The sequence below is a fragment of the Mustela nigripes genome, chromosome 14 (assembly GCF_022355385.1).
Source record: "Mustela nigripes isolate SB6536 chromosome 14, MUSNIG.SB6536, whole genome shotgun sequence".
Taxonomy (NCBI): domain Eukaryota; kingdom Metazoa; phylum Chordata; class Mammalia; order Carnivora; family Mustelidae; genus Mustela; species Mustela nigripes.
The window spans coordinates 65725521-65752162 of NC_081570.1; the positions used below are offsets into that span (position 1 = coordinate 65725521).

Sequence of the window (26642 nt, forward strand, 5' to 3'; positions counted from 1 at the left end):
TTAATCCACTTATTCTTTTTTGTATTTTATAAAGAAAACAGAAGCATGCTAGGAAACATACTTCTAGTCTCAAGGAAATCGAGATTTGGTGAACAAAAGAGAGCTCTACAAGTAGAAAAATGTTTGGCTTTGTGTTCAGCTCATTCAAGCTCTGCATGCAAATCTACTTGGTTAAAAACAAAAAATCACACAATGCTAAACATGTCTTACACTTTTGCACATAGAAGAATAAAGAACTATGTTTCTGACCTCTAAGGCATTCTTTATCAGAATGAGGTATGCAGATGAGGGTGACAGATAAAACAAAATGTCTGGATTCCCAAATTACTAACTAATAGAACTCCTAATTCATTTATCTCAAAAATTTTCAATATGGTTTACTAAATACAGAAACTAGAAATCACCTTATATAATAACAAAAACATCTTATTCTTTTTAGGAAACAATGGTGAACATTGAAATCGTAGAAATAATAGGTAAAACCAAATGCATTTTACCTGCGAATAACAAACATTTATTAAAAAATATTTTTCCTTTCCTATTGAAGATTTCTATATTATTTTGTTTCTCAAGTATTAAAATAGCTCATTTGCTTTTGCCTCTAAAGAAATCAAAACTGTGTTTTAAGGAGCATGGTTTCTATGGTTTTACGTTCAGCAGGAGCAAATGAAATGACTGCAAAATTGTCCTGAACAAAGAACATGAAGTGCCCAAATAATGCCAATAAAAATATCTCTCTCATTGAAAGGGATATATGAAAATCTAAGAATACTAAATTATCTTTGCTTCTGTGCACTGTTTATAAAAAAGAGATCCCATTTTTCAAGTTCCTATAAATGCTAGTAGTATATATATTTAGATAAAAATATATTAATGTACCTTTGCACAAGAAAGCTGTTTTCATCAAACTGTAAGACATTAGCTCCGCTGGAGCAGAGATTTTCCATGTATGGAGCAGAGATTTTCCATGTATGGAGCAGTGTGGGGCCTGGGCTCACCTCTGCCCCAAGAACATGTCAACAATGCGAGGCACTTGAAATTCTCTCTGCCATCCTACCAAGCTTCACCATGCGTGGCAATGACATTTGAGGTTAGGAGTTGTGAATCTGGCAGGATGGGAGTCTGGAAGGTCATCTGGGAGATGGTTGAAAAGGAGATGGTAAACTTACAGTTTGACTTCATCATTACTGATTTCTATTTTTATTGTTTCCTTGCTGTTTGAGAAATAACTTGCTGATAAATCAATACCAGGAACATCCTTATTATGTACAAGAGATTTGGGTCTATTTTGATCAGTTCAGTTTTACCAGTGAATGTTACCACCTACCTAGACCTGTTGTGGGCACCCAGTAGGTCCACAATCAATAGTTATTCCTGCAGGTTAGAACAATAAGAGCTAGTCCTTCAATGTCACCTGCTGTGCGCTGAGCAATGGAGTTAATGATCTTCCGTTTATTAAGTGATGTGATACTCACAGCAACATTATAAGGCAGGTACTATTATCTGTTTCAAAGCCAGGGCTGGCCCTAGCTTGCCTGCAATCCCGGCTCACCAGAGCTAGAGGTGGAATTCTAGCCCTGGAGACCTGAGCTGACAGACGGCAGAGTCTGGTTCCCGTCTCTGCTTCACTGTCCTGCTTCTTTGAGAGTTAAGTCCTAAGATGTGAGAGGTGGCTGTTTAGGGATACCTTCCTTTAGGAGCATCTGAGAAGGAATCAAATTGAGGGAGCATTTCAGTGGTTGGCAGAGGAACTTGATGGCCCTTGAGGAACAAGCAACAGGGCTGTTTTGAATAATTACTTTCCCCACTCAGGTCACATGAGGTCTGGCGGAGAAGCCTCCTGCGTAAGATTGAGGGAGAGATGTAGTTGGCATGATTGCCGAGCAGGCGGAAGTGACAGAGTAAATGACCTCAAGAGAACAGTGCCATGTTCCAGGAGCCAGGATGCACAGAAAACCAGAAGAATTTTCGGGTAATTTGAACAATATTTGCAGGGATGGCAGCACATGTTTCTTTCTTCGCAGCAGGCAGCAGTAGCGGGGAGTCCTTTTTAGGGCTCTGTTCTTATCACCTAAAACTTCCAAAGCTTAACTGACTGCCAGGATAATTAGCCCTCCTGCATACGGAGGTTCTTTTAGATCCACTTCTGATACATTAAGGAAAAGAAAGAAAATAATCATTTTCAGGTTGAACAGCCTGGCCCTTAGATTCTGATATATGACAAATAGCAGCCCAATAGGAAACAAATCCACATTTCTTAAGGACAATTTGGAAAGAGGCCCATTATTTTTTCCCTTATTTTTGAGTGCATTAAAATGTAATATACATTATAGATTTTATTATTTACCATGTCTCCACGTGAGGGGTCGGAATTAGAATCATGGTTTGTGGGCGCCAGAAGAGATCTATTGCAGCTAAAGGAGCCCTCTCATTTTATAGTTAAGTGTAACTACCATACAAGCCTGTGATGTGTAACATCTGAATGAAAGACCAAGTAAAATGTTCTCTACTTGCAGATTGCCTACTGATCTTTTTTTTTTTTTAAGATTTTATTTATTTACATACTTGTCAGAGAGGGAGAGAGAGCTCAAGCAGGCAGAGAGACAGGCAGAGTCAGAGAGAACAGGCTCCCCAATGAGCAAGGAGCCCAATGCGGGACTTGATCCCAGGACCCTGGGGTCATGACCTGAACTGAAGGCAGTGGCTTAACCGACTGAGCCACCCAGGCATCCCTTGCCTACTGATCTTAATGCTTGCTCCAGCCTTCAGTCTCGGGTAAATAATTAAAATCCTCTTCACTTAAAATACTCAAGACTTGTGGATCTCAAATCCATGGTATGGCTTCCCTGGATACTTTCAAGAAGTAACAAGAAAGCTCTACATCAAAGAAAGGTAAGTTATAGTGTTTTGTCTTCTCAGCATGAACCCATGTGTACCATAGGAACATAGGAAAAAGATAGCATTTGGTATTTCTGACAATAAAACCGAGCTATATGGCACACGGTATCTTTCCTAGTGAAAGATACTGAAGTCTTCTAGTGTATATTACTGCATTAATCTAAATTGCATATCAGCTATGCAAATTATGGTCCATCCCCAATATGGAATACTACTCCACTAAAAAGAACGAGTGAGCTATATCTTTCAGCTTTCCAAGTGAGAAAAAAACAGGTAGGAAAGAGGTGTTTATAATGTAATCTATTAATGATTTGAACATGAGAACATAAACAGGAAGAACAGTATGAAGAATACATAACAGGTAATTAAAATGAATTGCCTAGCTGAGGATGTGAATCAGGACAAGAGAAATAAATGTGCAAGAGATGGCAACCAAGCAAAGAGAAAAGAAAACAAACATTATATCTTAAATCATGTGATATGCATGTATTTCATATTGTATATGCATGTAGAAAAGACCTGTCAACATCCCATGTTAAAAAAGCATGTCGTTCCCAAGAGAACATAATTATAAATAGGAATACTGTCCTCCTACTATATGAGTTTGTGGCCATGGAATGGTAGAACTTCCTATCTGAGGTGTGAGCCAGTCCCTGAGTTCCCATGGGGGAGCACAAGGAACTGGGGCTTTCACTTTGAACACTGACTTTGCAATTTTCTAGCCGTGTGACGTTGCATGTATTTCACACTGAAAAATGAGGATAGAATTGCATATGTTACTGTGAGGATTAAATGAAATCATGTAATGTAATAATTGAAATCTCTGTCAACTTTCAGGAAATAATCTTCTCCCCCCTCCTTTAAATGCCTTTTCTAATTTATTTCTCATATATATGTAATCAAAACCCTAAAAGTTTTAAGTTTGAACACTGCCTGACAATTTTACAATGACTCCTACTAAGTGCTGTGTTATCTTGTATACTCTCTCTATGCTATAGCTGTGGTAGGTTGGGGAAATAGTAAGGACCAAATTGATCAGAGAAGCTTCGTAGAGGGAGGTTTTGAATGATGGGTAGAATTTGCATGGGAGAAGACTTTCCAGGTAAAGGAAACACCTGAACAATGGGTACTTTTTCTGGATCCATAATTTATGTCTTCTTCAAAGATTTTATGTTGGAGAAATTAGAGAATGATGTTAATATATAGAAAAGACTCCTACTGTGTAAGGCATCGAAGATAGGTATGATAAGTTAAATTGAGTGCGTAGAAAATCAAGAAATGCAGAGTTATTGTCTAGTTTTAGGGCAGTGGCATTGAATTAAAAGGGACTGAAGAAATGATGTTATCAAATTAGTAAGTACCGTTGTTGATTATTCCTAGCATGCAGATGTGGAGTATTTGCTGATAGATTTTTAAATACTTTTTCTAATTATTATATTTTGTGTAAATATATTTTTATATATTCATACTGCCTGTAAATATATTTTCACAGTGTAATCAATCAAGCAACACTTTTTTTTTAATTAGGGGATTATTATGTCCAGTTAATAGGAAAATTTTTTTTCAAGATTTTATTTATTTATTTGAAAGAGGGAAATCACTAGACAGAGAGGCAGGCAGAGAGAGAGAGAGGGAAGCAGGCTCCCTGCTGAGCAGAGAGCCTGATGCAGGACTCGATCTCAGGACCCTGAGATCATGACTTGAGCCGAAGGCAGTGGCTTAACCCACTGAGCCACCCAGACGCCCCAACAGGAAGTTTTTACAGGGAGTTTATCTTATACTTCTTTGGTATCCATCCTTCTCATTGTTTGAGGCCAACCTTAAAGTATTGAATTCTTTGATTGGATCTCTTGAGAGCCTATAATCTCTTCTCATCCCTATTTATTTATCAAGAAAAAACGAGTTTATAAATTAATATAACAGAATTTGTGATTCGTTTTAGGGTTGGAGGAGATTGAGCCTAAAATCCTAATATTTGTCTCCCGATCAAATAAGGAAGTGAGCCGTACATAAGGAATAACAGCCACATGGAAAATAAATCACTACTTTATTAGTGGTTTTCTAAGCTCCTTACAAATCCTCAAAGGTCTTTCCTGGAAAAACTGAGTTGCAGTCAGAGGCTACAGTGGTAGCCTAATTCCTCTGTGTGCTATACTTCACCAGATGGAGATTGCTAGGTCATCTCTTACACTGAACTCCCTAACAGAGACAAGCACAGAGGGCTTTCCTTGAGAAATCCAGTTCACTGAATGGGTTTCCAGTGTGGAATACCTAAAGCAAAAGCCAGGCTGTTCAGAAGGTCTGGACTCTCCTATCAGTCGCATGATCAGAAGGCAGCAGAAAGCAGTAAGATTAATTCGGAAACAAAAAAGAGAAAAGGTAACTGTCATTAATGAATAAAACTAGGTATAAAGAATATCCTGAGAATGGCCTAAATAATTGCAATACTTAGTGACGAATGTTAAAAAATAGGTTAAGTGCAGATAAAATGGTGACACAGACATGGAAGTGATTAATTCCTGTGTGAGTCCAGGAAGGCTTCATAGAGAAAGACACATTAGGGGTGGCTAAATGTTTGTCAGGGTAATGAGGGTAACAAGAAGGAAATTCCAGGAATTGGGAGTTTGGTAAACCATGGTAAGTTTTGAGAAAGAGAAACAGTTTAGTGGAATGGAAGACATGTTCACAGGGAAAAGGTGAAAACTGAGGGAGGTATGCAGATATGAGAAGATCTGAAATCCATTACTGGAGGAGGGTATCAAGAAGACTTGACATCTGGTTGATTCGCAAACTAAACCTCAGAAATTGGAGGCTCCTCACCTCTTCACAGTCCTTGGAATGTGTGTACTGCTTGTCTTCACTGCTTCCAGAAGCTGCCCCAACATTGCAGCCTTGAGATAGGAATGTGGTGTTGAGATTATCTGGATGGTACATGTGGCTAAATCCAGGTAGGGCCTCTATATAGACTTAAGATTTGGTGGGTGAGTGCGGAGATCTACTCATTTGTGGCCATCCAAGACAAATCTCATAAGACACATTTTCTTGCTTTGAACCTGCCACCTCCCTGGCCTCTCCCTGTCCTCCACACATGGGGGACATTTTCAGAATATACCCAGGAGGCTCCCAAGAAGGTTATGAACTGCATGCTAAAGAATACAAGCTCTGGCCAATGATATCCAGAGTTAAGGTTTGCCCTAATGGTATGAGTAGTTGTTTATCTCTAAAGATGCTATTACATATTTCCATAATATTTTCTATGGTAGCTATAATTATAAAAAATTATCAATAAGCTTATGAAAAATTATCAACAAATTTGGTGGCTTTAGATGATATACATTTATTAATCTGACAGTCCAAAAGTTAGAAGTTCAAAATAGGTCTTCCTGGGCCAAAATAAAAGTATCAGCATGGCCGACTTTCTTTTAGAGGCTCTAAGGAAAAATTCCTGGCCTTTTCCAGCTTCTAGAAGCTGCCAGCATTCCTTGGCTTGTGGACTGCTTCTGTCTTCAAAGCCAGAAAAGACTGGTCAAAATGTCTCAGGCTGTATCACCCTGATATGTTCCCTTTTCTCCCTCCCTCCCTCCCCTCTTCATCTGTAAGTTCCTTTGTGATGACCTTGGATCTGCCCAGATAATCCAGGATAATCTCCACATGTCATGGTCAGCTGATTAGCAACCCCTAATGTAACCAACCTCTTTATGTAGCCTAACAATAGTGGTTACAGATGCTGAAGAGTAGGGTGTGGAAGTGTAGGGAGAGGTGTTATTCTGCCTACCATACATCATTTGTATATATCAATTAAGCAGATTAGTTTTTCAATAACACTTTTTTTTAAAAGATTTTATTTATTTATTTGACAGAGAGAGCGATCACAAGCAGGAAGAGAGGCAGGCAGAGAGAAAGGGGGAAGCAGGCTCCCTGCTGAGCAGAGAGACTGATACGGAACTCAATCCCAGGACCCTGTGACCATGACCTAAGCCGAAGGCAGAGGCTTTAACCCACTGAGCCACCCAGGCACCCCTCAATATCACATTCTTATAACACTGTTCTATAATGACAATAATAATAATGGGTCATAGGCTTAGTGTATGAGAGATCAGAAGATATAATGAAAATTTATCATGGAGTCTCTAAAGATGTGTAAGACATATTGTCAGGTAGCTCATCTTTCTTGAGAAAACGTCTCAGCAGAGCAGTAGCTGTATTCATTTAGATAACATTTTATTTGTTAGAGCAAGTTTTGACAGACTTCATTTTAACAGCCGGAGAAATTAATTTAAAATCACAACATTTAGTGTATTGGCAAACTTCTACAGGTACGTGCAGACAATTACATATTTTTGAAATAAAATAACTGCTTCTACATTCTAATGAGAAGATTTGGGGATAGATAGAAGCCATACATTTAAGCAGATATGCTTTAATAGATAGTAGAAAACTGTCAGAAAATAGATCCACTGTGACCATTTCTACAGTTCTCAGTGATTTCTTTGTTATAAATAACATTTTTAAATGTGTACTTTTCTGAACAGAAAAAAAATAGCAATTCACTTTCTGAATACTTTCATATTTACAATGCCCTTTTAAAAATAGTAAGTTAAAAGGGAATATTGTGATGTGAGCTATAACTTTTCTAAAATTAAAAGAAATAAAGAAATCAAATATACTAGCCTAATGAGATAACAATATTTTTCACTAACTGAAAGATTATAGGCCAGAATTCTTGAGCTTTATATACACTATTTTTACATTTACAGCCATGAACAATATTCTAATTTGAAACATTTATGTATAACTGATTAAGAATATGAAGTCATAATCCATGAAATAAGTATAAAACAGCATATACCTCATAATGTTAACCTAAAAAACAGAACATAATTGTCATTTCATTTATGAACTTTTGTGTCTTCTTTAGAAAATTAGGAAAGAAATGGATATAACAAATATAAATCTAAGTTGTTTTGATAGAAATTTAAGTTCAGAACAATTCACACAATGGTAAGATGTGTTCATTGAATTATTTTACCTATAATTTCTCATTTATTTTACAAAAAAACAAGTTTACTCATTGTTATAATAGCCATTTCCTTTTTCCTGCTTTACATTCTGCCCCTTCATTCTCTCATATTCCACTTTCTGTAACAGAGCTCATTACCAAGGTGATAGGAGACTAGTTTCAAAAGCAACATGAGTCACAAAAATATCAAGCTAGTGGTTTCCTTCAGGACATTCATATATTTCTTGTGCTAGAAAGAAAACCTTTCCTCGGGCGCAGTGATATCACTCCTGAGAAACCAATTACTTTTCATATATCTGTAATACTATTTTGACATAACTATGTCGTGGAGAAGAGCAAACTCTAGGTATATGGTACATAAGTACGGTATCTTATCTGCAGTTCCTACACTGTAAACAGAAAAACTGATTTAAAATAGTTGATTATCTAGTAATTAATAACTGGACAATTGGTTCAAGTCATTTTTATACATTGGCCATCCACAGCCTGGCTTTTTTATGTGTGGCAATTATCCATAGTTCTCTCTTTTTATCTTAAGCATCCGAAACAACAAGGGACATTTTTGAACAATCTATAGTATTCTTCTTGGATCTAAAAAAAAAGAAAGAAAAAAAGGAAATGTTAAATTTAATTGCAACAACCGCATCAAATTATTTTCAAATCACATTAATTGTTATATTTGGTTTTCAAAAGTATTTTCTTTTTTTAAATTTAATTTAATTTTTTCAGTGTTCCAAGATTCATTGTTCATGCACCACACCCAGTGCTCCATGCACTACGTGCCCTCCTTAATACCCACCACTAGGCTCACCCATCCCCCACTCCTCTCCCCTCCAAAACCCTCAGTTTGTTTCTCAGACTCCACAGTCTCTCATGGTTCGTCTTCCCCTCTGATTTCTCCCAATTCACTTTTCCTTTCCTTCTCCTAGTGTCCTCCATGTTATTCCTTATGCTCCACTAGTAAGTGAAACCATATGATAATTGACTCTGCTTGATTTATTGCACTCAGCATAATCTCCTCCAGTCCCATCCATGCTGATTCAAAAGTATTGTTTTCTCATCATCTGTCAGAATATGCTCAAATTAATAGATGTTATGTTTATATTCCTAAAAACAAGTTTTGTTTGAAAGCCTATTTCCATATGAAAAGCTAGGGGATCTGATTACTTTGATACTAAAGTATACTGCATTGAGACTACAGAAGGACTCACCATAAATCCATGAGAATAAGAGTTTTTATCAATTTGGTAACTGATGCTACATGAATATGCTGTAGGGTTGGCCAAAATTAAAAAAACAAACAAATGAACAAATATAAAATAAAACTGCTTACTTTTCTAGATAAGACACACAGGAATAAGAAAATGAACATCCCTTGGAAGGCATTGCTGACAGTGAAGAGGTAAGCTGTTACTACTGATGCGTGCACAACATGGAGGACCCCAAAGATCCAGGTGGTGCCAAGAAGGAATAGGAGAGCAAGGGCTCCCCTTGCACAAGACCTAGAATATAATTGAAATGTTTCAGTTAAGAACATCCCATATATTCAACACACCCCTAAACTCCAATTATGTGAGAAAAGAGTTGTTGGTATAATGAAGAAATCTACAAAGACCACAAGGGATTTTGAAACTGACAAATTATTCTAGCTTCAGGAGATGGGCTTCTGGGTATGTTACTGCCCCGGGGTGGGGATGTGCATCCAAAATGAAAGCAAATTTATTAAAATATGGTACTTTTCAAGGAATTTCCTTAATCCTAAAATATTTTTATCTGTTGTACTGCAGTGTATGTGCTTTGATTTCAAATCAAATGTTGCAATAATTCCTGAAGATAAGACATATATCTGTTAGGAGGTATTTTCCCTAAGAAACCTTGGAAATTATACCACGTGGACTTGGGTCAGTACGTGTACACGACATCAAAGGAAACTTCTGCTTTCCTTTCAGGTTTAGACAAGAAAGGATAAGAGATAAAACTAGATTTTTTTTCACTGTTGCAATACAGTTACCTCAAAATAAATTCATATCAGAATACTGTTTTCTTAAAAATTTTTAAGAAACATGTATTTTCAACTTATTGCCTATGACTTTGGTCAAGCAATATTCGCTCCTGGTCACTGAGGACACTGCTTTGAAAATGAGGCAACGAATGATTATTTTCTCATTCTTCGTCTAATCATTCCATACTGCAGAAGATGTTTAAGCAGTGTACCTCAGAAAATGAGTCATTTTCAACTTTATTAAAACCATCACACTACATGAAGCTATGAATGTGAGGGATAAAAGAAAGTAATCGATCAAACATTTGCTAAATCCGAACTATAAATCTTGTGCGAGGTATTGAAACTACAGGAGTGTTTCCAAGCAACACAAACGTTAGTGGTTTCTAATGTTCCCTATAGTACACTTCAGTTTTTCCTGAACAAACCATTTTCAAGGTCTCAATAAATCAGTTTTAAAGAGAGGGTTGAAGGAAAAATCATGGCAACATGCAAAAGAGGAGTCACAAGAAAGAAACACAGTTACTAAGCTCCGAGGAATGTTTTCCAAAGAAAATCACTAAGGCCTATTTTTGCCCTAAATCACAACCATCATCTTTTCTTTCAAAGGGGATTATGTTGGAAAAGATTGCTTTACTTACCATTTAATCTGTGGTGATTACAATCTTATTAAATATATTAAATGCTATTTAACAATAAGTATTTTAGATATGGCATAAGAAAGTATAAAAATAATTTTAAAAACAGTCCTTTCAAGAATTATTTGTGCCTTAAGTTACCAAAGCTTTTAACTACTTAAGAAATAGAGTTAAAGAGACCTTTACCTTATGTTCTCATAGCAACTAACTTCTGGTTTCAACCCTGCAGTGTGACGAAAAACTTTGTATATGATAAATCCAAAAGCCAAGAGATTAACCTGAGGAAATAAATGAATTTCAAAGAAGAGATAGTTTTCATAGTCAATTAGATACATATGAAGGAAGTAAATAAATACAAAAGATTTAAAATAAGATAGAAACTAGAAAACAGTGGGATTTTTATGTATATTATTAAGTACAAACCCTCTGGTAGATTTCAGGAAGCAAATCTGTGGCTGATCTTTATGATAGCACTGAAAATTGTTAGTACAAATGGTAGTACAATTTGCCAGATATTTTAAACACCCTGTTCCAGAAACTTCTTCAGATGTACGATCACGTCTACAGATTGATGACTATCATCGGCTGCCAATTACAGATTCATAGACTTATTAAGTTAAATGTTGGTTTGAAAAACTTTGTGAACATTTGAAAAATCAAATTTTGTTCATTAAATTATATGTTGCTTCGAGGAGAAGTGTTAGTGATAATTGTGTCAACCTTTAAAAAATTAAACTGGAAAAAGAATATTCAGAGAAATTAGAAAATCCAACCAAACACCTTCAATTTCTATTCCTAGAAAGTGTTTTGAGTGTACTTTCTTTTGTATGGTTCACCTAGCTGTGTCTCCTAATATTTATGCTCAGATTTCCTTTCCCTAGATTGAACCTCAGAAACTTTCAAAATATTAATCACTGAAATAAATGTTTGTTTGACGGTATATACTTTTTATTAAACATTTATCATTCTAGTATTTATATTTCTTATTATGGGCTAAGTAAAGTACATACAATTTCCACTTTTTTTAAAGTGACTGCATTATGAAAAGTCTCCTCTTTTCCTATATTTTTGGAAAACCTAAACTCATATTTGTAGTGCCAGAAGATTAAGTCAAAAGTATATTTTAAATGTATATTTATTTAATCTGAGCATACTAATAATTAATATCAAATATTATAAAAATTTGTAGATTGATCTTTTATTGAATATTTTATTAATCCAAATAGATTTTTTCCAAAGCCATTTTGCAATAATAGCAAAGTGCAATAATTTAATTTTTACCTAATTCTTACACTAGTATTTCAAAAGCTTATAGTTAAAAAAAATTGTTTTTTTCCTTCTGTATTTTAAGGAGTTTTATGTAGCTTCTCAAAATTTATTAATTACTGGGTGCGCCTGGGTGGCTCAGTGGGTTAAAGCCTCTGCCTTCGACTCAGGTCATGATCCCAGGATCCTGGGATCGAGCCCCGCATCAGGCTCTCTGCTCAGCAGGGAGCCTGCTTCCTCCTCTCTCTCTGCCTGTCTCTCTGCCTACTTGTGATTTCTGTCTGTCAAATAAATAAAATAAAATCCTTAAAAAAAAAAATTTACTAATTACTATTTAAAAAGCAGTATGAAAGAACGGGTCAGATAATTTCATGTTGTCACTTCTCCATGGAGAAGTCCTTGAGAGAAAATCTTAAAGGGATAAGGGTCTATTCCCTTCTTCCTGCTTTCAAATGTCCATCACTTGAATGATATGATTAATTAATTCTAATTACAGTAATTCTTCCATACAAAGGAAAGACTTCAGCAATTGCCGAGGGGAGAGAAAGTATATTAAAAGTGATTGAATTGATAGTTTCACCTTATCTTAGGCTCAAGTAACTAACTGAAATTATAATTTAATATTTAATTTTATAAGGAGTTTTTACTTATGAAAGGAGAATACATAGTATATTCTAGGTTTTTATAGCTACAGCTTCTTTAAATAAATTTGGAAACAACAATTTTATTTAATTTTATAAATAGGTATATATATATATTTTAAAATAATAAAAGTATTAAAGTTGGTTACTATGAAAAATATATGTCAAATTATTGGTTTGAACATTTGCAAATAATTTTAATGAAGTATTTATATTGAATTTGTTATCTCAGTAAGAATTATGAGATAACTGTAACAAAAAAATTGTTCTCTAGATGCATAATTTTTCCATGTGACTGACTGTAATATTAAATTTTCTTATACTCTTCAATAAAACAGGTTTGAAAAATAGTTGTTCATACTGCTGTGTCTTCTCAGAAGTCCATAAACATTTGAAATGCTGTTCCACATCATAAGCTAAAATAGCGAAGAGCAGCAATGGAACATTCCCTACGGGTGATACAGTTCTGGAAAGTACATTTTTCTGTACAATAGGGAGAAAGAATGTTTACATTCTTATAAAAACCAGGTGCTGTTGGACAAGTAGGAGACTTACTCCATAATCTCATACTTTCCACATTATAAGAGAAACAGATTAAAATACTTTTATCAAAAAGGTGTTATGGTTCTATGTAATAAAAAATCACAGATATATTGATTTTATTATCCATATTCATTGGTACTAATATAAATATATGAAGCTTCTTATATGTATTCTAAACATTTTATAAAGGGTCCAATTCTCTGGTATAGTAGTAAGGAGTGGGTATCTATTAATGAACACAAGAGGCATTATCTTTTGTTCTCATAAAATTATTAAGAAAATATATAGTAAACGTTGACATAAATACTTACAAATCTACAAACTGTGATAAATGTTATCAAGTCACAAATTTGGATTATTTGAATAGACAAAATAAGGGTGGGTTAGAAGGGTTCAGGAGGTGCTTCTCTTAGGATTTAGTATTTAAACCAAGACCCGATAAATTATAATGGATTAGCAGATCAAAGGATCCACGAGGCTTGAGAGAATTGAGGACAGTGCAGATCTTGAAGGAATTAGCAAAAGTAGCCAGGGTGGGGGCAACAAAGGGAGAGGTAGTATGAGAAGAGGTGAGTGAAATAGACAGGAATGAGAATATTACTTGGATTTTCTCTCAAATGCAAAGGATTTTAATTTATTCTTTCATTCAAGAACTTACATACTTGAGCCTTTTCCTTAAGGCACTTAAGGAAATGGGATGAAAAAATAATTATATATATATATATATATATATATATATATATATATATATATATGGAAGAGATGACCAGTCAATCGGCAAGTCAAACACTATTCAATAAGTGCCCAGGGATTGTTTGCAAAGAGCAAAAGAACACAGGAAATGACACCCTCACATGTGATTTCTAAGCCAGCCTCTAATGACCAGTAAAGCCAAAGGAGAGCAACCCCAGAGAAAGTAAGTGATTACTCAGTATATCATCAGTCATTGGACCTATCTCTGCACAGTCACTTCTTGGGTGATCAGACCTAAAGGCTCAAAATATTACCCTTACACCCTATCTGACTGCTTCACTAAGTCTAATAGGCATCAGGAATTGAACGTGTCAAAAAATCCAAAAAATCAGCTGCTGTTCTTCCCCCTAAAGAACTTATTTTTGCTTCAATTTTTCCCACCTCAAAAAAAAATAAATAAATAAAAGCTATCTCATCCTCCTAGCAGATCAGCCTCATTCATCAGAAACCCTTCACCTCCACCTTTAAAACATTCTCAGAAGAGGACTACCACTTACTGTCTTCACAGTGCCTATCCCGGGAGAAGCCACATTGCGCCTCACCTGAGCTATTGCAAAACTGCTAATTGGTCTCTCTGCTTCCATCTTTGCCCTCCTACTATCTGTACTCGTTACAGCAGTCAGATGGATCCCTTTAAAATGTAAGTCAGACCATGTCTCTATTCAGAACCCTCCAATGGCTTCCCACAGCACTCAGAGTTAAACCTAAAGATCGCATGATGACCTCTGGGTCAGAAATGATTTTGTTCTCACTATGCTTCTTCTCTCTAGTCCTACTTCTCTCTCCTTTGGTTACGTCACTACGTCACTACGTCACTACGTTCACATTGGATTCTCTGTCCTTCCTCCAGCCCACCAGCAAGCCCTAGGGCTCTCCATATTCCCAAGGCCATTCCCTCACCATCTCTGTTTAAATGCCACCTTATCTACATACTTGCCTCCTGCTGTATGTTTATTAAAAACCGAAACCCAAATGATAAAATCAGAGCTGAGTTCAATTCTATGGCAATAGAGATGATGATGGTATTCTTTTTTTTTTTTTTTTTTAAGACTTTTATTTATTTATTTGACAGACAGAAAACACAAGTAGGCAGAGAGGCAGGCAGAGAGAGAGGAGGAAGCAGGCTCCCCGCTGAGCAGAGAGCCTGATGCGGGGCTCGATCCCAGGATCCTGGGATCATGACCTGAGTCGAAGGCAGAGGCTTTAACCCACTGAGCCACCCAGGTACCCCAGATGATGGGGCACCTGTTTTGGACAGTTATTGTTTTGGACAGTGCAAATTCTATATGCAAACATGATCTTTCCTTGCCTGAATCATTGGAACATGGGAGAAAAAAAATTCTCCTTGACCAAACTATAGTCAGCCTCAACCTTGGGCTTCAGTGCCCTTCCTTGAAGAATTCAGTTTTAGCAAGCATCTTGCTAAGTCAGCTTAGAGAGAAACCTACCACTCTTGATATCCAGTCATTTTCAATATCTAATTAAGTTCCTCATCCCCCACCCTTGATATCTGATCACACTGGCCTGCCTCTCAGCAAGAGTCCTGTTAAAGTAAATTTAGCAAGAATTCTCACAACCCTTGCCATCCGCTCTTAGTAATTTTCCACTCATTCCCCTCCCCACACCACACAAACTGATCCTGGTCTGTAAATCCCCAGCTGGCTTTATTGTATTCAGAGTTGAGCTGAATTTCTCTCACCTATTGTAATAGTTTTGACACCTATCACAGTAGTCCTGAAAAAAGTCTTCCTTACCATTTTAGCAAGTGTCAGAATAGTTCTTTTCTTTAATAAAACTCAGAGCCAAATGCAACATCATAATATCCAGCAAATTTAGGGTAACCGGAAACACTTGTATTTGCAGCTTTTACACTACCTGTATTCTCTCTATCTATAAATACATAAGCTACTTTAAACCCTTCTTTATATAGAGTGAAAAACCTTGAATAATCAGTATCACCCAAAGGCACATGACTTTATTTACTCAGAGGTGGGAATTAAGTTGAAACTCTGCATTTTATATGATATGGACAAGTATTTTCTGGAGGGGATATTATATGAACTAACTACAAATAGTCTAAGATAAGATAAAAACAGAAGCTCAAAACAAGATTATACAGAATTAAAAAGTATTTCTGATAATAAATGGTTTGCAATTATTCCAGAAGTCATGACTTTGAGGCTAGAGAAATATGTGCATTTTACGTTAAATAATTGGAAAGCTTCTACTAGCATTGTGTTTACTGGCAAGACTACCTTGGGGATAACTGACTTGAACACTTGAGCTTTTCTTTCAAATACAAGAAACCTCATTAATATGAACCTTAATTAAGGAAATGGTGCCTTTAAAATGATTCACACTTTTGCTTATTAATATTTAGCTATGTGTGCCGATTTTATCAGCTGTAGTTCCCTTATTATTTATCTCTAAATATTAGTGCCATGAAAGCACAGGGGCTAATTAATGACTTGCAAATTAACGAAGTCATTCGTTATCATTTTTGTTTCAATTTGAAAAAAAAAGAAAAGATTAAGCTTGTCGATTAGGAGTCCTTAATACTTTTCTAGGAATAAGCAAGACAAGAAGGTTAGTGGCAAACATGAGAACTCTGAAATTCACTGTTGCACTTGAGTATCCAGAGAATGAAAACAGCTGTGTAGAAAAAAAAAAAATCATTCAAGTTGTGAAAACTTAACCCTTGAGAGAAACTAGTATTTTAAATTTAAAATCCTTCCCCTGGGTTCATCTTAAGGAATATTTATCTATACAGAGATCTGTTTCTTACCTTCATTGATAGATGCAGTTGCTTCAAAGTCTGGCACACATTTTCTGATGTTTGACAGAGTGCATTAAAAATTTTTAAGTGCCTTATTTTTTAAAACAAGAAATTTAAATAGATAAGCTGGAGAGAGAGCAGGAGCTAATTCTGAAAGATTTAGACCTACAGGTACATTCGACCCAAGGGCTTCAATTTCAGACTTCAAAATGAATCATCCCAATCAGTCATTTTTCTTTTCTTAGTCTTTTTCTCAATAATTGATGAAGCCATCTATATGCTGATGTCAGATCTCACCAAAAAGAATGAGAAAATTTCTCTTACAGCACTTTTAGACCCATGCTTTAATTTTTCACATATATCAAATGGAGTCTGGTTCATTTAAGAATGCGTCATGATCACAAATACTATGTCCTTTCAAATAGTTTCATTACCTTTAGATTAACTGGCCTAGTTAATCCTCTTCTGCCATGGACAAAGGGTGGATTTCTCCTAGCCTACCAAGAGGGCATTACTCCCCTGCCCCCCACCAACAGTGACCCATTCTCAATCCCTAGATCCCTGCAGAGATGGCTCAGTAGTTTTCAGCTGAAGCTTTTAAAGTGAAAAGATATCATCTCTTAATTAAAGAAAAATATCTACTACTGACATTGGAATCAAGTTGAGTTTTGTCTTCATTCTGATTTTCTTCTACTGTTCTCAATTGGAATCACATCCTTAAATGCCTTACTTACAAGCTAATCCCATAGAGTATCAGAAAAAGTGGGGTATGTGCTGAGCAAAAAAAGTCCCTCTTCCAAGAAAACAGGCACAAGTAAAATGTGGAACCTGTGAATACAGCAAAAGGAATGGTGCAGATAGAATAAGGTTATGGACTTGAAGATAAAGAAGTTATTTTGGATTATTCTGTTGGGCCCAATGTGAGATGTGAGCCCTTAGAAATGAAAGAGAACCACAGCAGTGAGGTACTAAAGAGGAGGAGGCAGAAGGGGAGGCCAGAGAGAACTGAAGACAAAGGGGGTCATCAGGTCAGGCAGGAAATACGGGAGGCCCCTACAAATTGAGACTGACCCCTGTCCAACAGCCAGCAAGGAAATAAATTGCATGGCACTAAATTTGGCCAACAACCTAAATAAGTGTGGAAACAAATTCTCCCCTGGAGACTCCAGAATGGCCTTAATTTTAGCCTACTGAGATTCGAAGCAGAAGAGACAGCTAAACCACACTGTACCCAGACTTCTGACTGCCAGAACTGTGAAATTACAGATTTGTTGTTATAAGCCACCAAATTTGTGATAATTTGTTATGATAGCAACAGAAAACTAATGCAAAGTAAAAGACATGTAAATATAAAATATAAATTGTATTTATATATATATATATATGAAATACCCTATAATTAGTGTTTCTTATATTTTAAATAAAAACTTAAAATCTAGTTTAAAAGAAAACCTAATTTTTTAGTAACTCATATTTATTATTGACATTCTAGATATTTGGTGCGTAATTGATCATTTAAAAACTTATTTGTGGATTCTGTTTCTGTGTCTTTTAAAGAAATCACAAATTATAACTAGTATAGGACTGGCTCTTCAGTAAGTCATAAACACAGTTTGGACTTTCAAGGACCTGTCACATTTTCCTCTGTATAATGCACACCTTTATAGGCCCTTCTTGTAGGGTTGCTTCATTAACAAGTAAAAATACAGGTTGCCAGTTACATTTAAATTCAGATAGACAGTAACTAACTTTTGACTCTAAGTATCTCCCACACAATATATGGGGCAAACTTAAAAACTGATTTGCTGTTTATCTGACATTCAAATTACTTGGGCATCCTGTGTTTTGTATGGTAACCAAAACGTCATAGTTTTCAAATTATTTTCACATCTGAGCCTTTTTGTAATCTGAGGACACTGTCTTCTTAGGAGAAAACCCCAAGGACATCACCCTCTCCACATATGACAGTTTGAAAAGAGATCTCAAAGGAAGAGATCAGATGCTGCAATTGGTGTGGAACCTGGACATGTGTGTGTGTGCAGAGACTGACAAAACATCCTAATAGTGTATAGTGCATGAAAGCACATATCAAAGGTTTGAGACCAGTAACAAATACACCCAGGCTAGGCAGGACTCCTTCCCCTTAGAAACCCCTTGGTGTGCATCGTGAAGCTATGCTGGAAGGCAATGGATTAGACCAGCCTCTGTTAAAAAACAAAAACAAAAACAAAAACAACAAACCCCCACCTCAAAAAAACATCCAAAAAACTTTTGTTAATAAACTAATAACTAGAATTAAAATTTCCAAAGCTTAGATGTGAAATTGCATTACTATAAATTTAGTGCAAACTCTCCAAAATTATGACACCATGGTATTTGTTGACCTGTTGTCAGAATCGTGGAGTGGAGTCAGTTTGCCCCCACGGACATCTACATGACGCAGCTAGGAAGCATCTTTTTCCAAACATCATGAGCCTCATCTTATTCCATTCACATTCCTGAGGCTCAGGGTCCAGCAGCCTGGGGAGTGTCTACAGACCTAAGAGCTACTCCTCAGCTCAGGTTATTCACGCTTGGCCCAGAAGAGAGGAGAGCAGAGAGAGAGAGGAGTGCCGTCTCTAATGCTAGGAGGAAGATATTAAGAGTAATGTGAGGGACGCCTGGGTGGCTCAGTTGGTTAAGCAGCTGCCTTCGGCTCAGGTCATGATCCCAGCATCCTGGGATCGAGTCCCACATTGGGCTCCTTGCTTGGCAGGGAGCCTGCTTCTCCCTCTGCCTCTGCCTGCCATTCTGTCTGCCTGTGCTTGCTCTCTCTCCCTCTCTCTCTCTCTGATAAATAAATAAAATCTTAAAAAAAAAAAAAAAGAGTAATGTGAAACATGCTGAAACAGCTGAAACAATCTGAAAACATAATAAATATAAATAAATAACCTAAACAGTTTCTAAATGTGATCAGACAACAGCATCCAACAGTATCCTCAGAACATCTGAGATATTAACAGCATTCTCAGTATAATACTTTCAGGTTTATACTTTAGAAGATAACAGTGCTTTTCCACCAAGCATTGACTGCTGGGGTAGAGAACTGGAAGAATGGTTGTTCTGGGATAAAATAGCATTTTGCAGGTAGTTAAAAACTACTGTAACATTGAGATGGGAGCCAATGACCAAAACACTTATGGAACATTTTCTTTGTGTTGGACATTGTGGTAAGTGTTCTTAATTTTTAATTCATTTCATCCTCACACCAACTTTATGGGGTAATTCCTCTTCTTATCATTATCATCATCCTCATTACTGATTTCACAATAATGGCAACAGAGGCATAGAGAGGTTACATAATGTGCCCAAGGTGACATGTTTAGGAAGTATCAGAGAGAAGATTCATACCTAGTAGACAGGTTCTAGAGGATATGTCCCCCTTTAAAAAAAAAAAAATTATTTGTTTATTTGACAGAGAGAAAGAGTGAGAGAAAGCACAAGAAGGGCGAGTGGGAAAAGGAGAGGAAGAATCAGGCTCCCCACTGAGCAGGAAGCCCTACGTGGGCCTTGATCCCAGGACCCTGGGGTCATGACCTGAGCTAAAGGCAGAGGCTTAATTGACTGAGCCACCCAGATGCCCCAGGATACATCCTTAAGCACATTATAAAACTACCAAATGATAGATGAAGTGCCAGTAAAGAAAAGTTCATTTGACATCTAAAATTCCATGAACTTAACTGCTTAGACATTTACTATATTATCTGCTAATAGTTGCTTCACTTTAGAAATGGTTTAAAGTAGAAGATGGTTAAACGTAGAAGAGCAAAACATTAATGAATAGTGATATGGCTAGCTGTTTGGCATCAATGTGTTCCTTGAACTTAGTCAAGACCCGAGTGGCGAAGGCCTTGTAAACAGTAGCATTTGGTGTGTAATGCAAGTGATCCCCTAATGGAGACAGCTATCTTCACTGTTCTCTGTGGTCAAAGTTCTAAGAATGTGATAGTCTTCCTATGCTGGTGAACAACAGAATTGTCTTCCTTTAGAATTCAGATATGGTTGATGGGTTTGTGTTAGTGGTAAAGTAGAATGCCTTAAAATCATCTACTGGGGCACAGGGGGAACACATTAGAATTACCACTGACCTTTTTCCAAGGAAAAATAAAGGCTTTACTACTTAAAATACATATGATACTGGTGTTCTCACTTTTTCAATGTCATACAAAGCCACATGTCAGGAACAAGCCATTCAGTGGGATAATTATTTGTTCCTAAAGGTAGAGATGCTCACCCTTTTGTTATCTTATGGCTTACTGCAACATACTGCGTATGTGCCTGTTAAGTGGATTTTCAGGTCACATTATGTAGTTTTAATAAGGTAATGCTAACTAGGTAAAAAACTAAGACCCCAAATGTTTCCATGTGTTAAAATTAAACCTGATAATGGCTACATAAATGAGACAATGACAGAACTGATGTTTCCCTACCTCTAGAGTAAGTTATTTATTTGCTAGCCACACTGTAAGGTCATGCAAGTCGACCAGGTTAAAAAGTACATGAAGATCTAATCAGATTTGATAAAATGCTATTTAAAAATTCAAATTATTAAGAGGACTATTTGAAGTATGCATTTAGATCCACAGTTTTCAATCATATTTAAAGTCATTCATAATCAATTCAACACATCATTTCTCTAAAGTCAGTAATGCATTTTTAGCAGTCTCTTTTTAATGTTTTCTACTTAGAGTTTTAAAAAGTCATGTACATTGGAAAATAGCTTTGTTCTTCATGATGAAGTAAGTTAACCAAAATAATATTTGAAAAATAATGTGGCACAAATTTAAATGCATTCCATTTATAAATTTAAATACACATTCTTCTTACTAATATTATTGCAAAGTGCAATTAGAAAGCAATACTGAAGATCTCAAGAAGAAATGAGTGTTAGAGCATTCAATGTGATCTATTACACAGTTTCACCAAAGTATGGATTTAATGCCTCTTTGTGAGGAGGTATCAGCTCTGATAACCATCAAAACCAAGTGTTTAGATGAACTTAGGTCCAGACCTTTGGATTGCCGTAAAGCATAATCAATGTTTCATTTAAAAAACGAATAATATTTTAGTGAGAATTATTAAATTGAAGTATTGCTATTTTTAATATTTTGAACTTATATTTTCTGAATGTTTAATAAAATAATTGTATATATGTTGTATATTTCATGTAATAGTACAGTAGTGTCTATAATTTTTCAAGATGTAAACATTTATTAAGTTACATATTTTTTACTGATGGGCTCTTTAGTCAAAAAATTCAGAGATCATTGCCTTATATAATTTGGCAGTTTCAAAAAACAATAGATGCTTCTTTAAAATAAATAGAGTGAATGGACTCAGAGCCACACTTCATGGATTCGAATTTTAGCTCTGATAATTAATGACTGGTCAATTTATTTAACTCTTAGTGTTTTGCTTTCCTTCTATGTAAAATACAGATAAAATATTAATGTTTATCATCTAGGATTGTATGTATTAAATAATTAATATAAAGTATGTAGACTAGTGTTCAATATAAGTTCTCAATAAATATCAGTTATTATCAATAATGGCTATTATGTTTATATGGAAATATGTTCTTCTAAATTGTCTAAATATTTGACATGCCCAATAGTAAACATAATATATTTACTTCACAGTTGAATAGGAATGATTTTGTGATATAATCTCATTGGACCTATAAATAGCACCTTATATCAGAACTTAGATCTTTCAGTCCTTATTTTGGGCAATAAGATCTCAATAGAAAACAGATGATCTCTTTCTTCTTTCAGGACTTTCCTTTAAGATAACGTCAGCAAAATAAATACTTCAACAATAAATTAATAATGTAATATCATTCAACAATAACTCAAACATTTCTTGTTCATATAAACAATTTCTCATTTTTTGTTGAAAAGCCTCCAGGGTAGAATAGGAATTTCCAGGTCAAAAATCTGGATATCTTCAAGAAGTTTATAGAGAAAGTAGGAGTATTTCAAAGGGCAATCCATAGATAAAGTTACCAGATATCTTAAATATAAGAAATACAAATCTTCATGAATCCAATATGATATTCTAGGATATTTTATGGAAGAGGATAGTTATCTTTTCTTAAATCACTCTAGTGTAGAACAGAGGTCAGGACATTTTTCTGTAAAGAGACAGATTGTAAATAGCTTAGGTTTTGAGGGCCATATGGTCTCTATTACAACCACTGAACCTTGCCATACCATTAAATAAGCCTTAGACAATACACAAACAAGTGAATGTGACTGTTTCTTAGTAAAAAATTATTTATAAAAATAGACTGTGGCAATTGCTGACTCTTGTTCAAGAATTCAAGATCCATAAGGGTAAGGGCTTTTTTCTATTTTATTCAACGACATATCCCCAAGGTCTAGAACAATGTCTGATACATAGAAAATGCCCAATAAACATTTGTTGAATGAATAAAAGGATGAAGGATGTTATACCTAATGGCCTATGTAGAAGAGCATTTAGCCATTAATTTGATTATACATTTAAAAATTGTATTTTGGGGGGCGCCTGGTTGGCTCAGTGGGTTAAAGCCTCTGCCTTTGGCTCAGGTCATGATTCCAGGGTCCTGGGATCATGCCCTGCATGGAGCTCTCTGCTCAGCAGGGAGCCTGCTTCGTCCTCTCTCTCTGCCTGCCTCTCTGCCTCCTTGTGATTTCTGTCTGTCAAATAAATAAATAAATCTTTAGAAAAAATTGTATTTTCTGTTTTGTCTCACATCTTGCAGATTTTGACAGAACAATATCTTATTAGAAATATATTATCCATAGATATAGCAATTGTAACTGAGGGATATATTATACATTATCAAATTGTAATGATCCTCTAGGAATAATTTTGCATAAAGGGAAAATTGCATTTTATTGGTGGGTACCTTGGGTATATGCAGTATTTTTGCATCTAACAGAATCTACAGATCTGTGGATTTTTTAATGTATATTTGTTGAACATAGTCTTGAACACACAGGTAGGTCACAACAAATGTCTTAATCACAAGTAGGCAGAATACTGCCTCATTAGGAAAATATCTTCCCACATCCCTTCACGTTATAGCTAAATAATTGCTCTGTTTTATTATGGCTAAAAATCCCATCCCAATATATAATCACCTTAGGCATTAAAAAATTCACACTTCATATTTTTAACATGTTTCCATTAGGAATATTTCAATAGCTGAATTTTTTTCAGTGTTTGAAAGAGTAATTTACTGTCTCTAAAATAGAACTAAAAGGGGAAGAGAACTAGAAATGTATAAACATGAAGGATAAAGTGATTCCATGGGTGTAAGGGAATTCCACGAGCTTAGTTTTTAGCTGGTTTTAACTATAGATGGTCATAAGCCATAGCGAGATATTCAGAAAAGGAACAAAGGTGAATGAGAAAAAGTGTACGTGAAGAACATTTACAACAGTTGTTCCATTTAATGTGACAATGAAAATCCAACAATGAAATCCGCTTTGTTAAGGTATAAGCAAGGAAACATGTTCCTTGTGTATACTTACTGTAGAGACAGAGAAGCTTGTAAAAAATGTACATTATATATATGCATATATACGTATATACATATATATACACATGTAGGCCATTGACTGTTACTTTGCATTTAAAACAGAACTTGCACAATTAAATTCAAAGAGGTATCTAGAGTTATTGCCAGGGGCGCTTGAGTGGCTCAGTTGGTTGGGTGTCTGCCTTGGGCTCCCTTTAGGATCCCAGGGAAGCCCTGCATTGAGCTCCCTGCTCAGTGGGGAGTCTGCTTCTCCCTCTTCCTTGCCCCTCCCTTTGCTCAGGCATGAAAGCTGTTTCTCAAAAATAAATAAGTAAATAAAATCTTAAAAAAGTTACAGCCGATTTTAAAGGTAAAGCTAGAAGAGACGTAAGATTATCCACCAATTATTAAAAATTTTCCTTTTTTAACTTTTGAAGGATGCTTTTATTCTTTTAATTTCATTTTTTTTTTCTTTAAATAGTAGCACTGTATATAGGGTTGGCATCATTATCTTTGTGCACATGGTAGAAATCCAGGGCACAGAAAGAACCTATGGTTCTTGTTCCCAGTCAGATTGCTTTTGAAAACCTCTCACTTTATTTGGCCAGGACCTCATTTTATTCAGTTCAATGTAAAATGCCAATGTTAAAACTCTGAGTGAAAGCATGCCATAAATAGATAGATCGATGTAGACAGACACATACAGCAATCACTTCTAAGGAGAAAAGAAATGAAGGAAAAGTGATGTGTTATAATGAACACTTTACATATTATCTCTTCTGAGAAGACTTCTCAAAACAATCCCATTTCCATGATGGTGATGATTTCTTTAAATTTCTTTGGAGGAAAGGAATGAATATTTTTGACTAAATACTGTGCTTGGTGCATCATTTATTTTATTTACCTGGCAGAATTACCTGAGTAATTATTACCTGGTAAACTTCAGGGATAATATAGTGAGAGAAAATCCATAAAGATTTCCTCTCAAAGAGTGTATAGTCTCCTGGAGGATACAGATATGAATCAGTTATTAATCAGTTACTTACATCAATACATGTGTAATTACAAATTGAAGAAAGTTTTTTTTTTTTTAAAGTGAATTTCTCTGAAGGCATCTAACAATAACAAAAGACATAGATCAGTGAGTCTGGAAGGACTTTCCTCAGAAAGTGTTGCTCGAATTGATAACTGAAAAACAAACAGGAATTATCTAGACAAAGCGTTTGCAGAGGGCAGTGATAAGGAGTGTTTTAGTGCAGAGGCGCTGCAATGGGAAGGTACATAGAAACTCTCAGAAGCTGTAAAGCAATGTGATTACAACACAAAAGCCCGTGGGAGGGTCCTGTGAGATGAGGCTGATCAGCAGGCAGGGGCCAGAACATGCACTGCCTCCTAAGTAGAGTGTACATTTTATCTTTTTTTGCTGCCTACAGCATTTTTAATGTTGATTGCCCAGTGTTCATTTCAGTTTAGCATTTATCTGAGATTTTGGTTTTTAGATCTTAGTAAGATAAGCCGGGGGAAGTCTGGTAAGCTCTACTTCTACCATGACATGTCTCTTGGGGTGCTGTGTGAGTCACATGTGCAGTGACCATTCTGACCTTCACCAGGGCTCAAATATGGAAGATGACCAGCAACATCCCACCTCTCTTTCCAGACCCTATCCAGATACAATGTAAGCATCACCTTCCACTCAGATACATGAGTGGTTAGAGACAGCTACCTTCTTCATCATTAGGGGGTGGCGGCAGAAAGATTCAAAATGGCAGCATTGTCAGGTACAGGGTGCTCTAATCCAAATCACCAGTGTTGTGTAGAAAAAAAATTACTTTTGAAAATAGATTTTGGAATAGAGCTATTTTATAGGTTCATCAGTAAGATGAAACCAATTTGAGTGATTTTTATTGCCTACTTTCATTCTTTTTTTTTTTTTTTTAAGATTTTATTTATTTATTTGACAAAGATCACAAGCAGGCAGAGAGGCAGGCAGAGAGAGTGGAAGAAACAGGCTCCCCACTGAGCAGAGAGCCTGATACAGGGCTTCATCCCAGGACCCAGAGACCATGACCCGAGGCAGAGGCTTGAACCCACTGAGCCACCCAGGCGCCCCTGCCTACTTTCATTCTTAAAAAGGTCCAGATTTTGGTGATTGATAAATGAATATGGTCACCTTTCTGGTAGGCTTTGTTAAAAGTTTTAGATTTGACTCCAAGAGCAATAAAGCCAAGAAAGTTATAAATAAAGGGTAAAGAGATGTTCAGATTTTCTTTTCCAAAATATTGCCTCAAGCATACTAATGTGTTGTCTTAGAGTTGTTCGTTTACACATGTCAACCTGCTACACTTTTTGTTAGCAAAGTCTCTCCTTTTATATCCCCTCTGTTACTGGCACAGCCTCATTTAGGTCTTTAATACTTGATAAAGTTTTGACCTATTCTGAACTATTCAAAGTATTGTTCCTATTTTTTCCGAGGTTTTTTTTTTTTTCTTTTCATACTACCTGTACTTTTATTTTCACTTAATACTAGTTATATTGGTAAATATTAGTAAAATAAAATCA

The 26642-nt window shown here is 35.8% G+C and overlaps 1 protein-coding gene across 1 annotated transcript in view; it reads right to left on the minus strand.

Moving 5' to 3' along the window:
- Nucleotides 1–7102: 7102 nt before the first annotated feature.
- The window catches only part of ADGRL4 (adhesion G protein-coupled receptor L4), a 116422-nt gene continuing 96882 nt past the window's right edge, over nucleotides 7103–26642 (minus strand). The window contains exons 14-16 of the mRNA XM_059375217.1: nucleotides 10745–10836; nucleotides 9252–9420; nucleotides 7103–8509 (exon numbers count right to left, since the gene is read on the minus strand). Of these exons, the coding sequence (XP_059231200.1) occupies nucleotides 8447–8509; nucleotides 9252–9420; nucleotides 10745–10836 (324 nt within the window). The 3' untranslated portion in view covers nucleotides 7103–8446. The remainder of the gene's footprint in view (nucleotides 8510–9251; nucleotides 9421–10744; nucleotides 10837–26642) is intronic.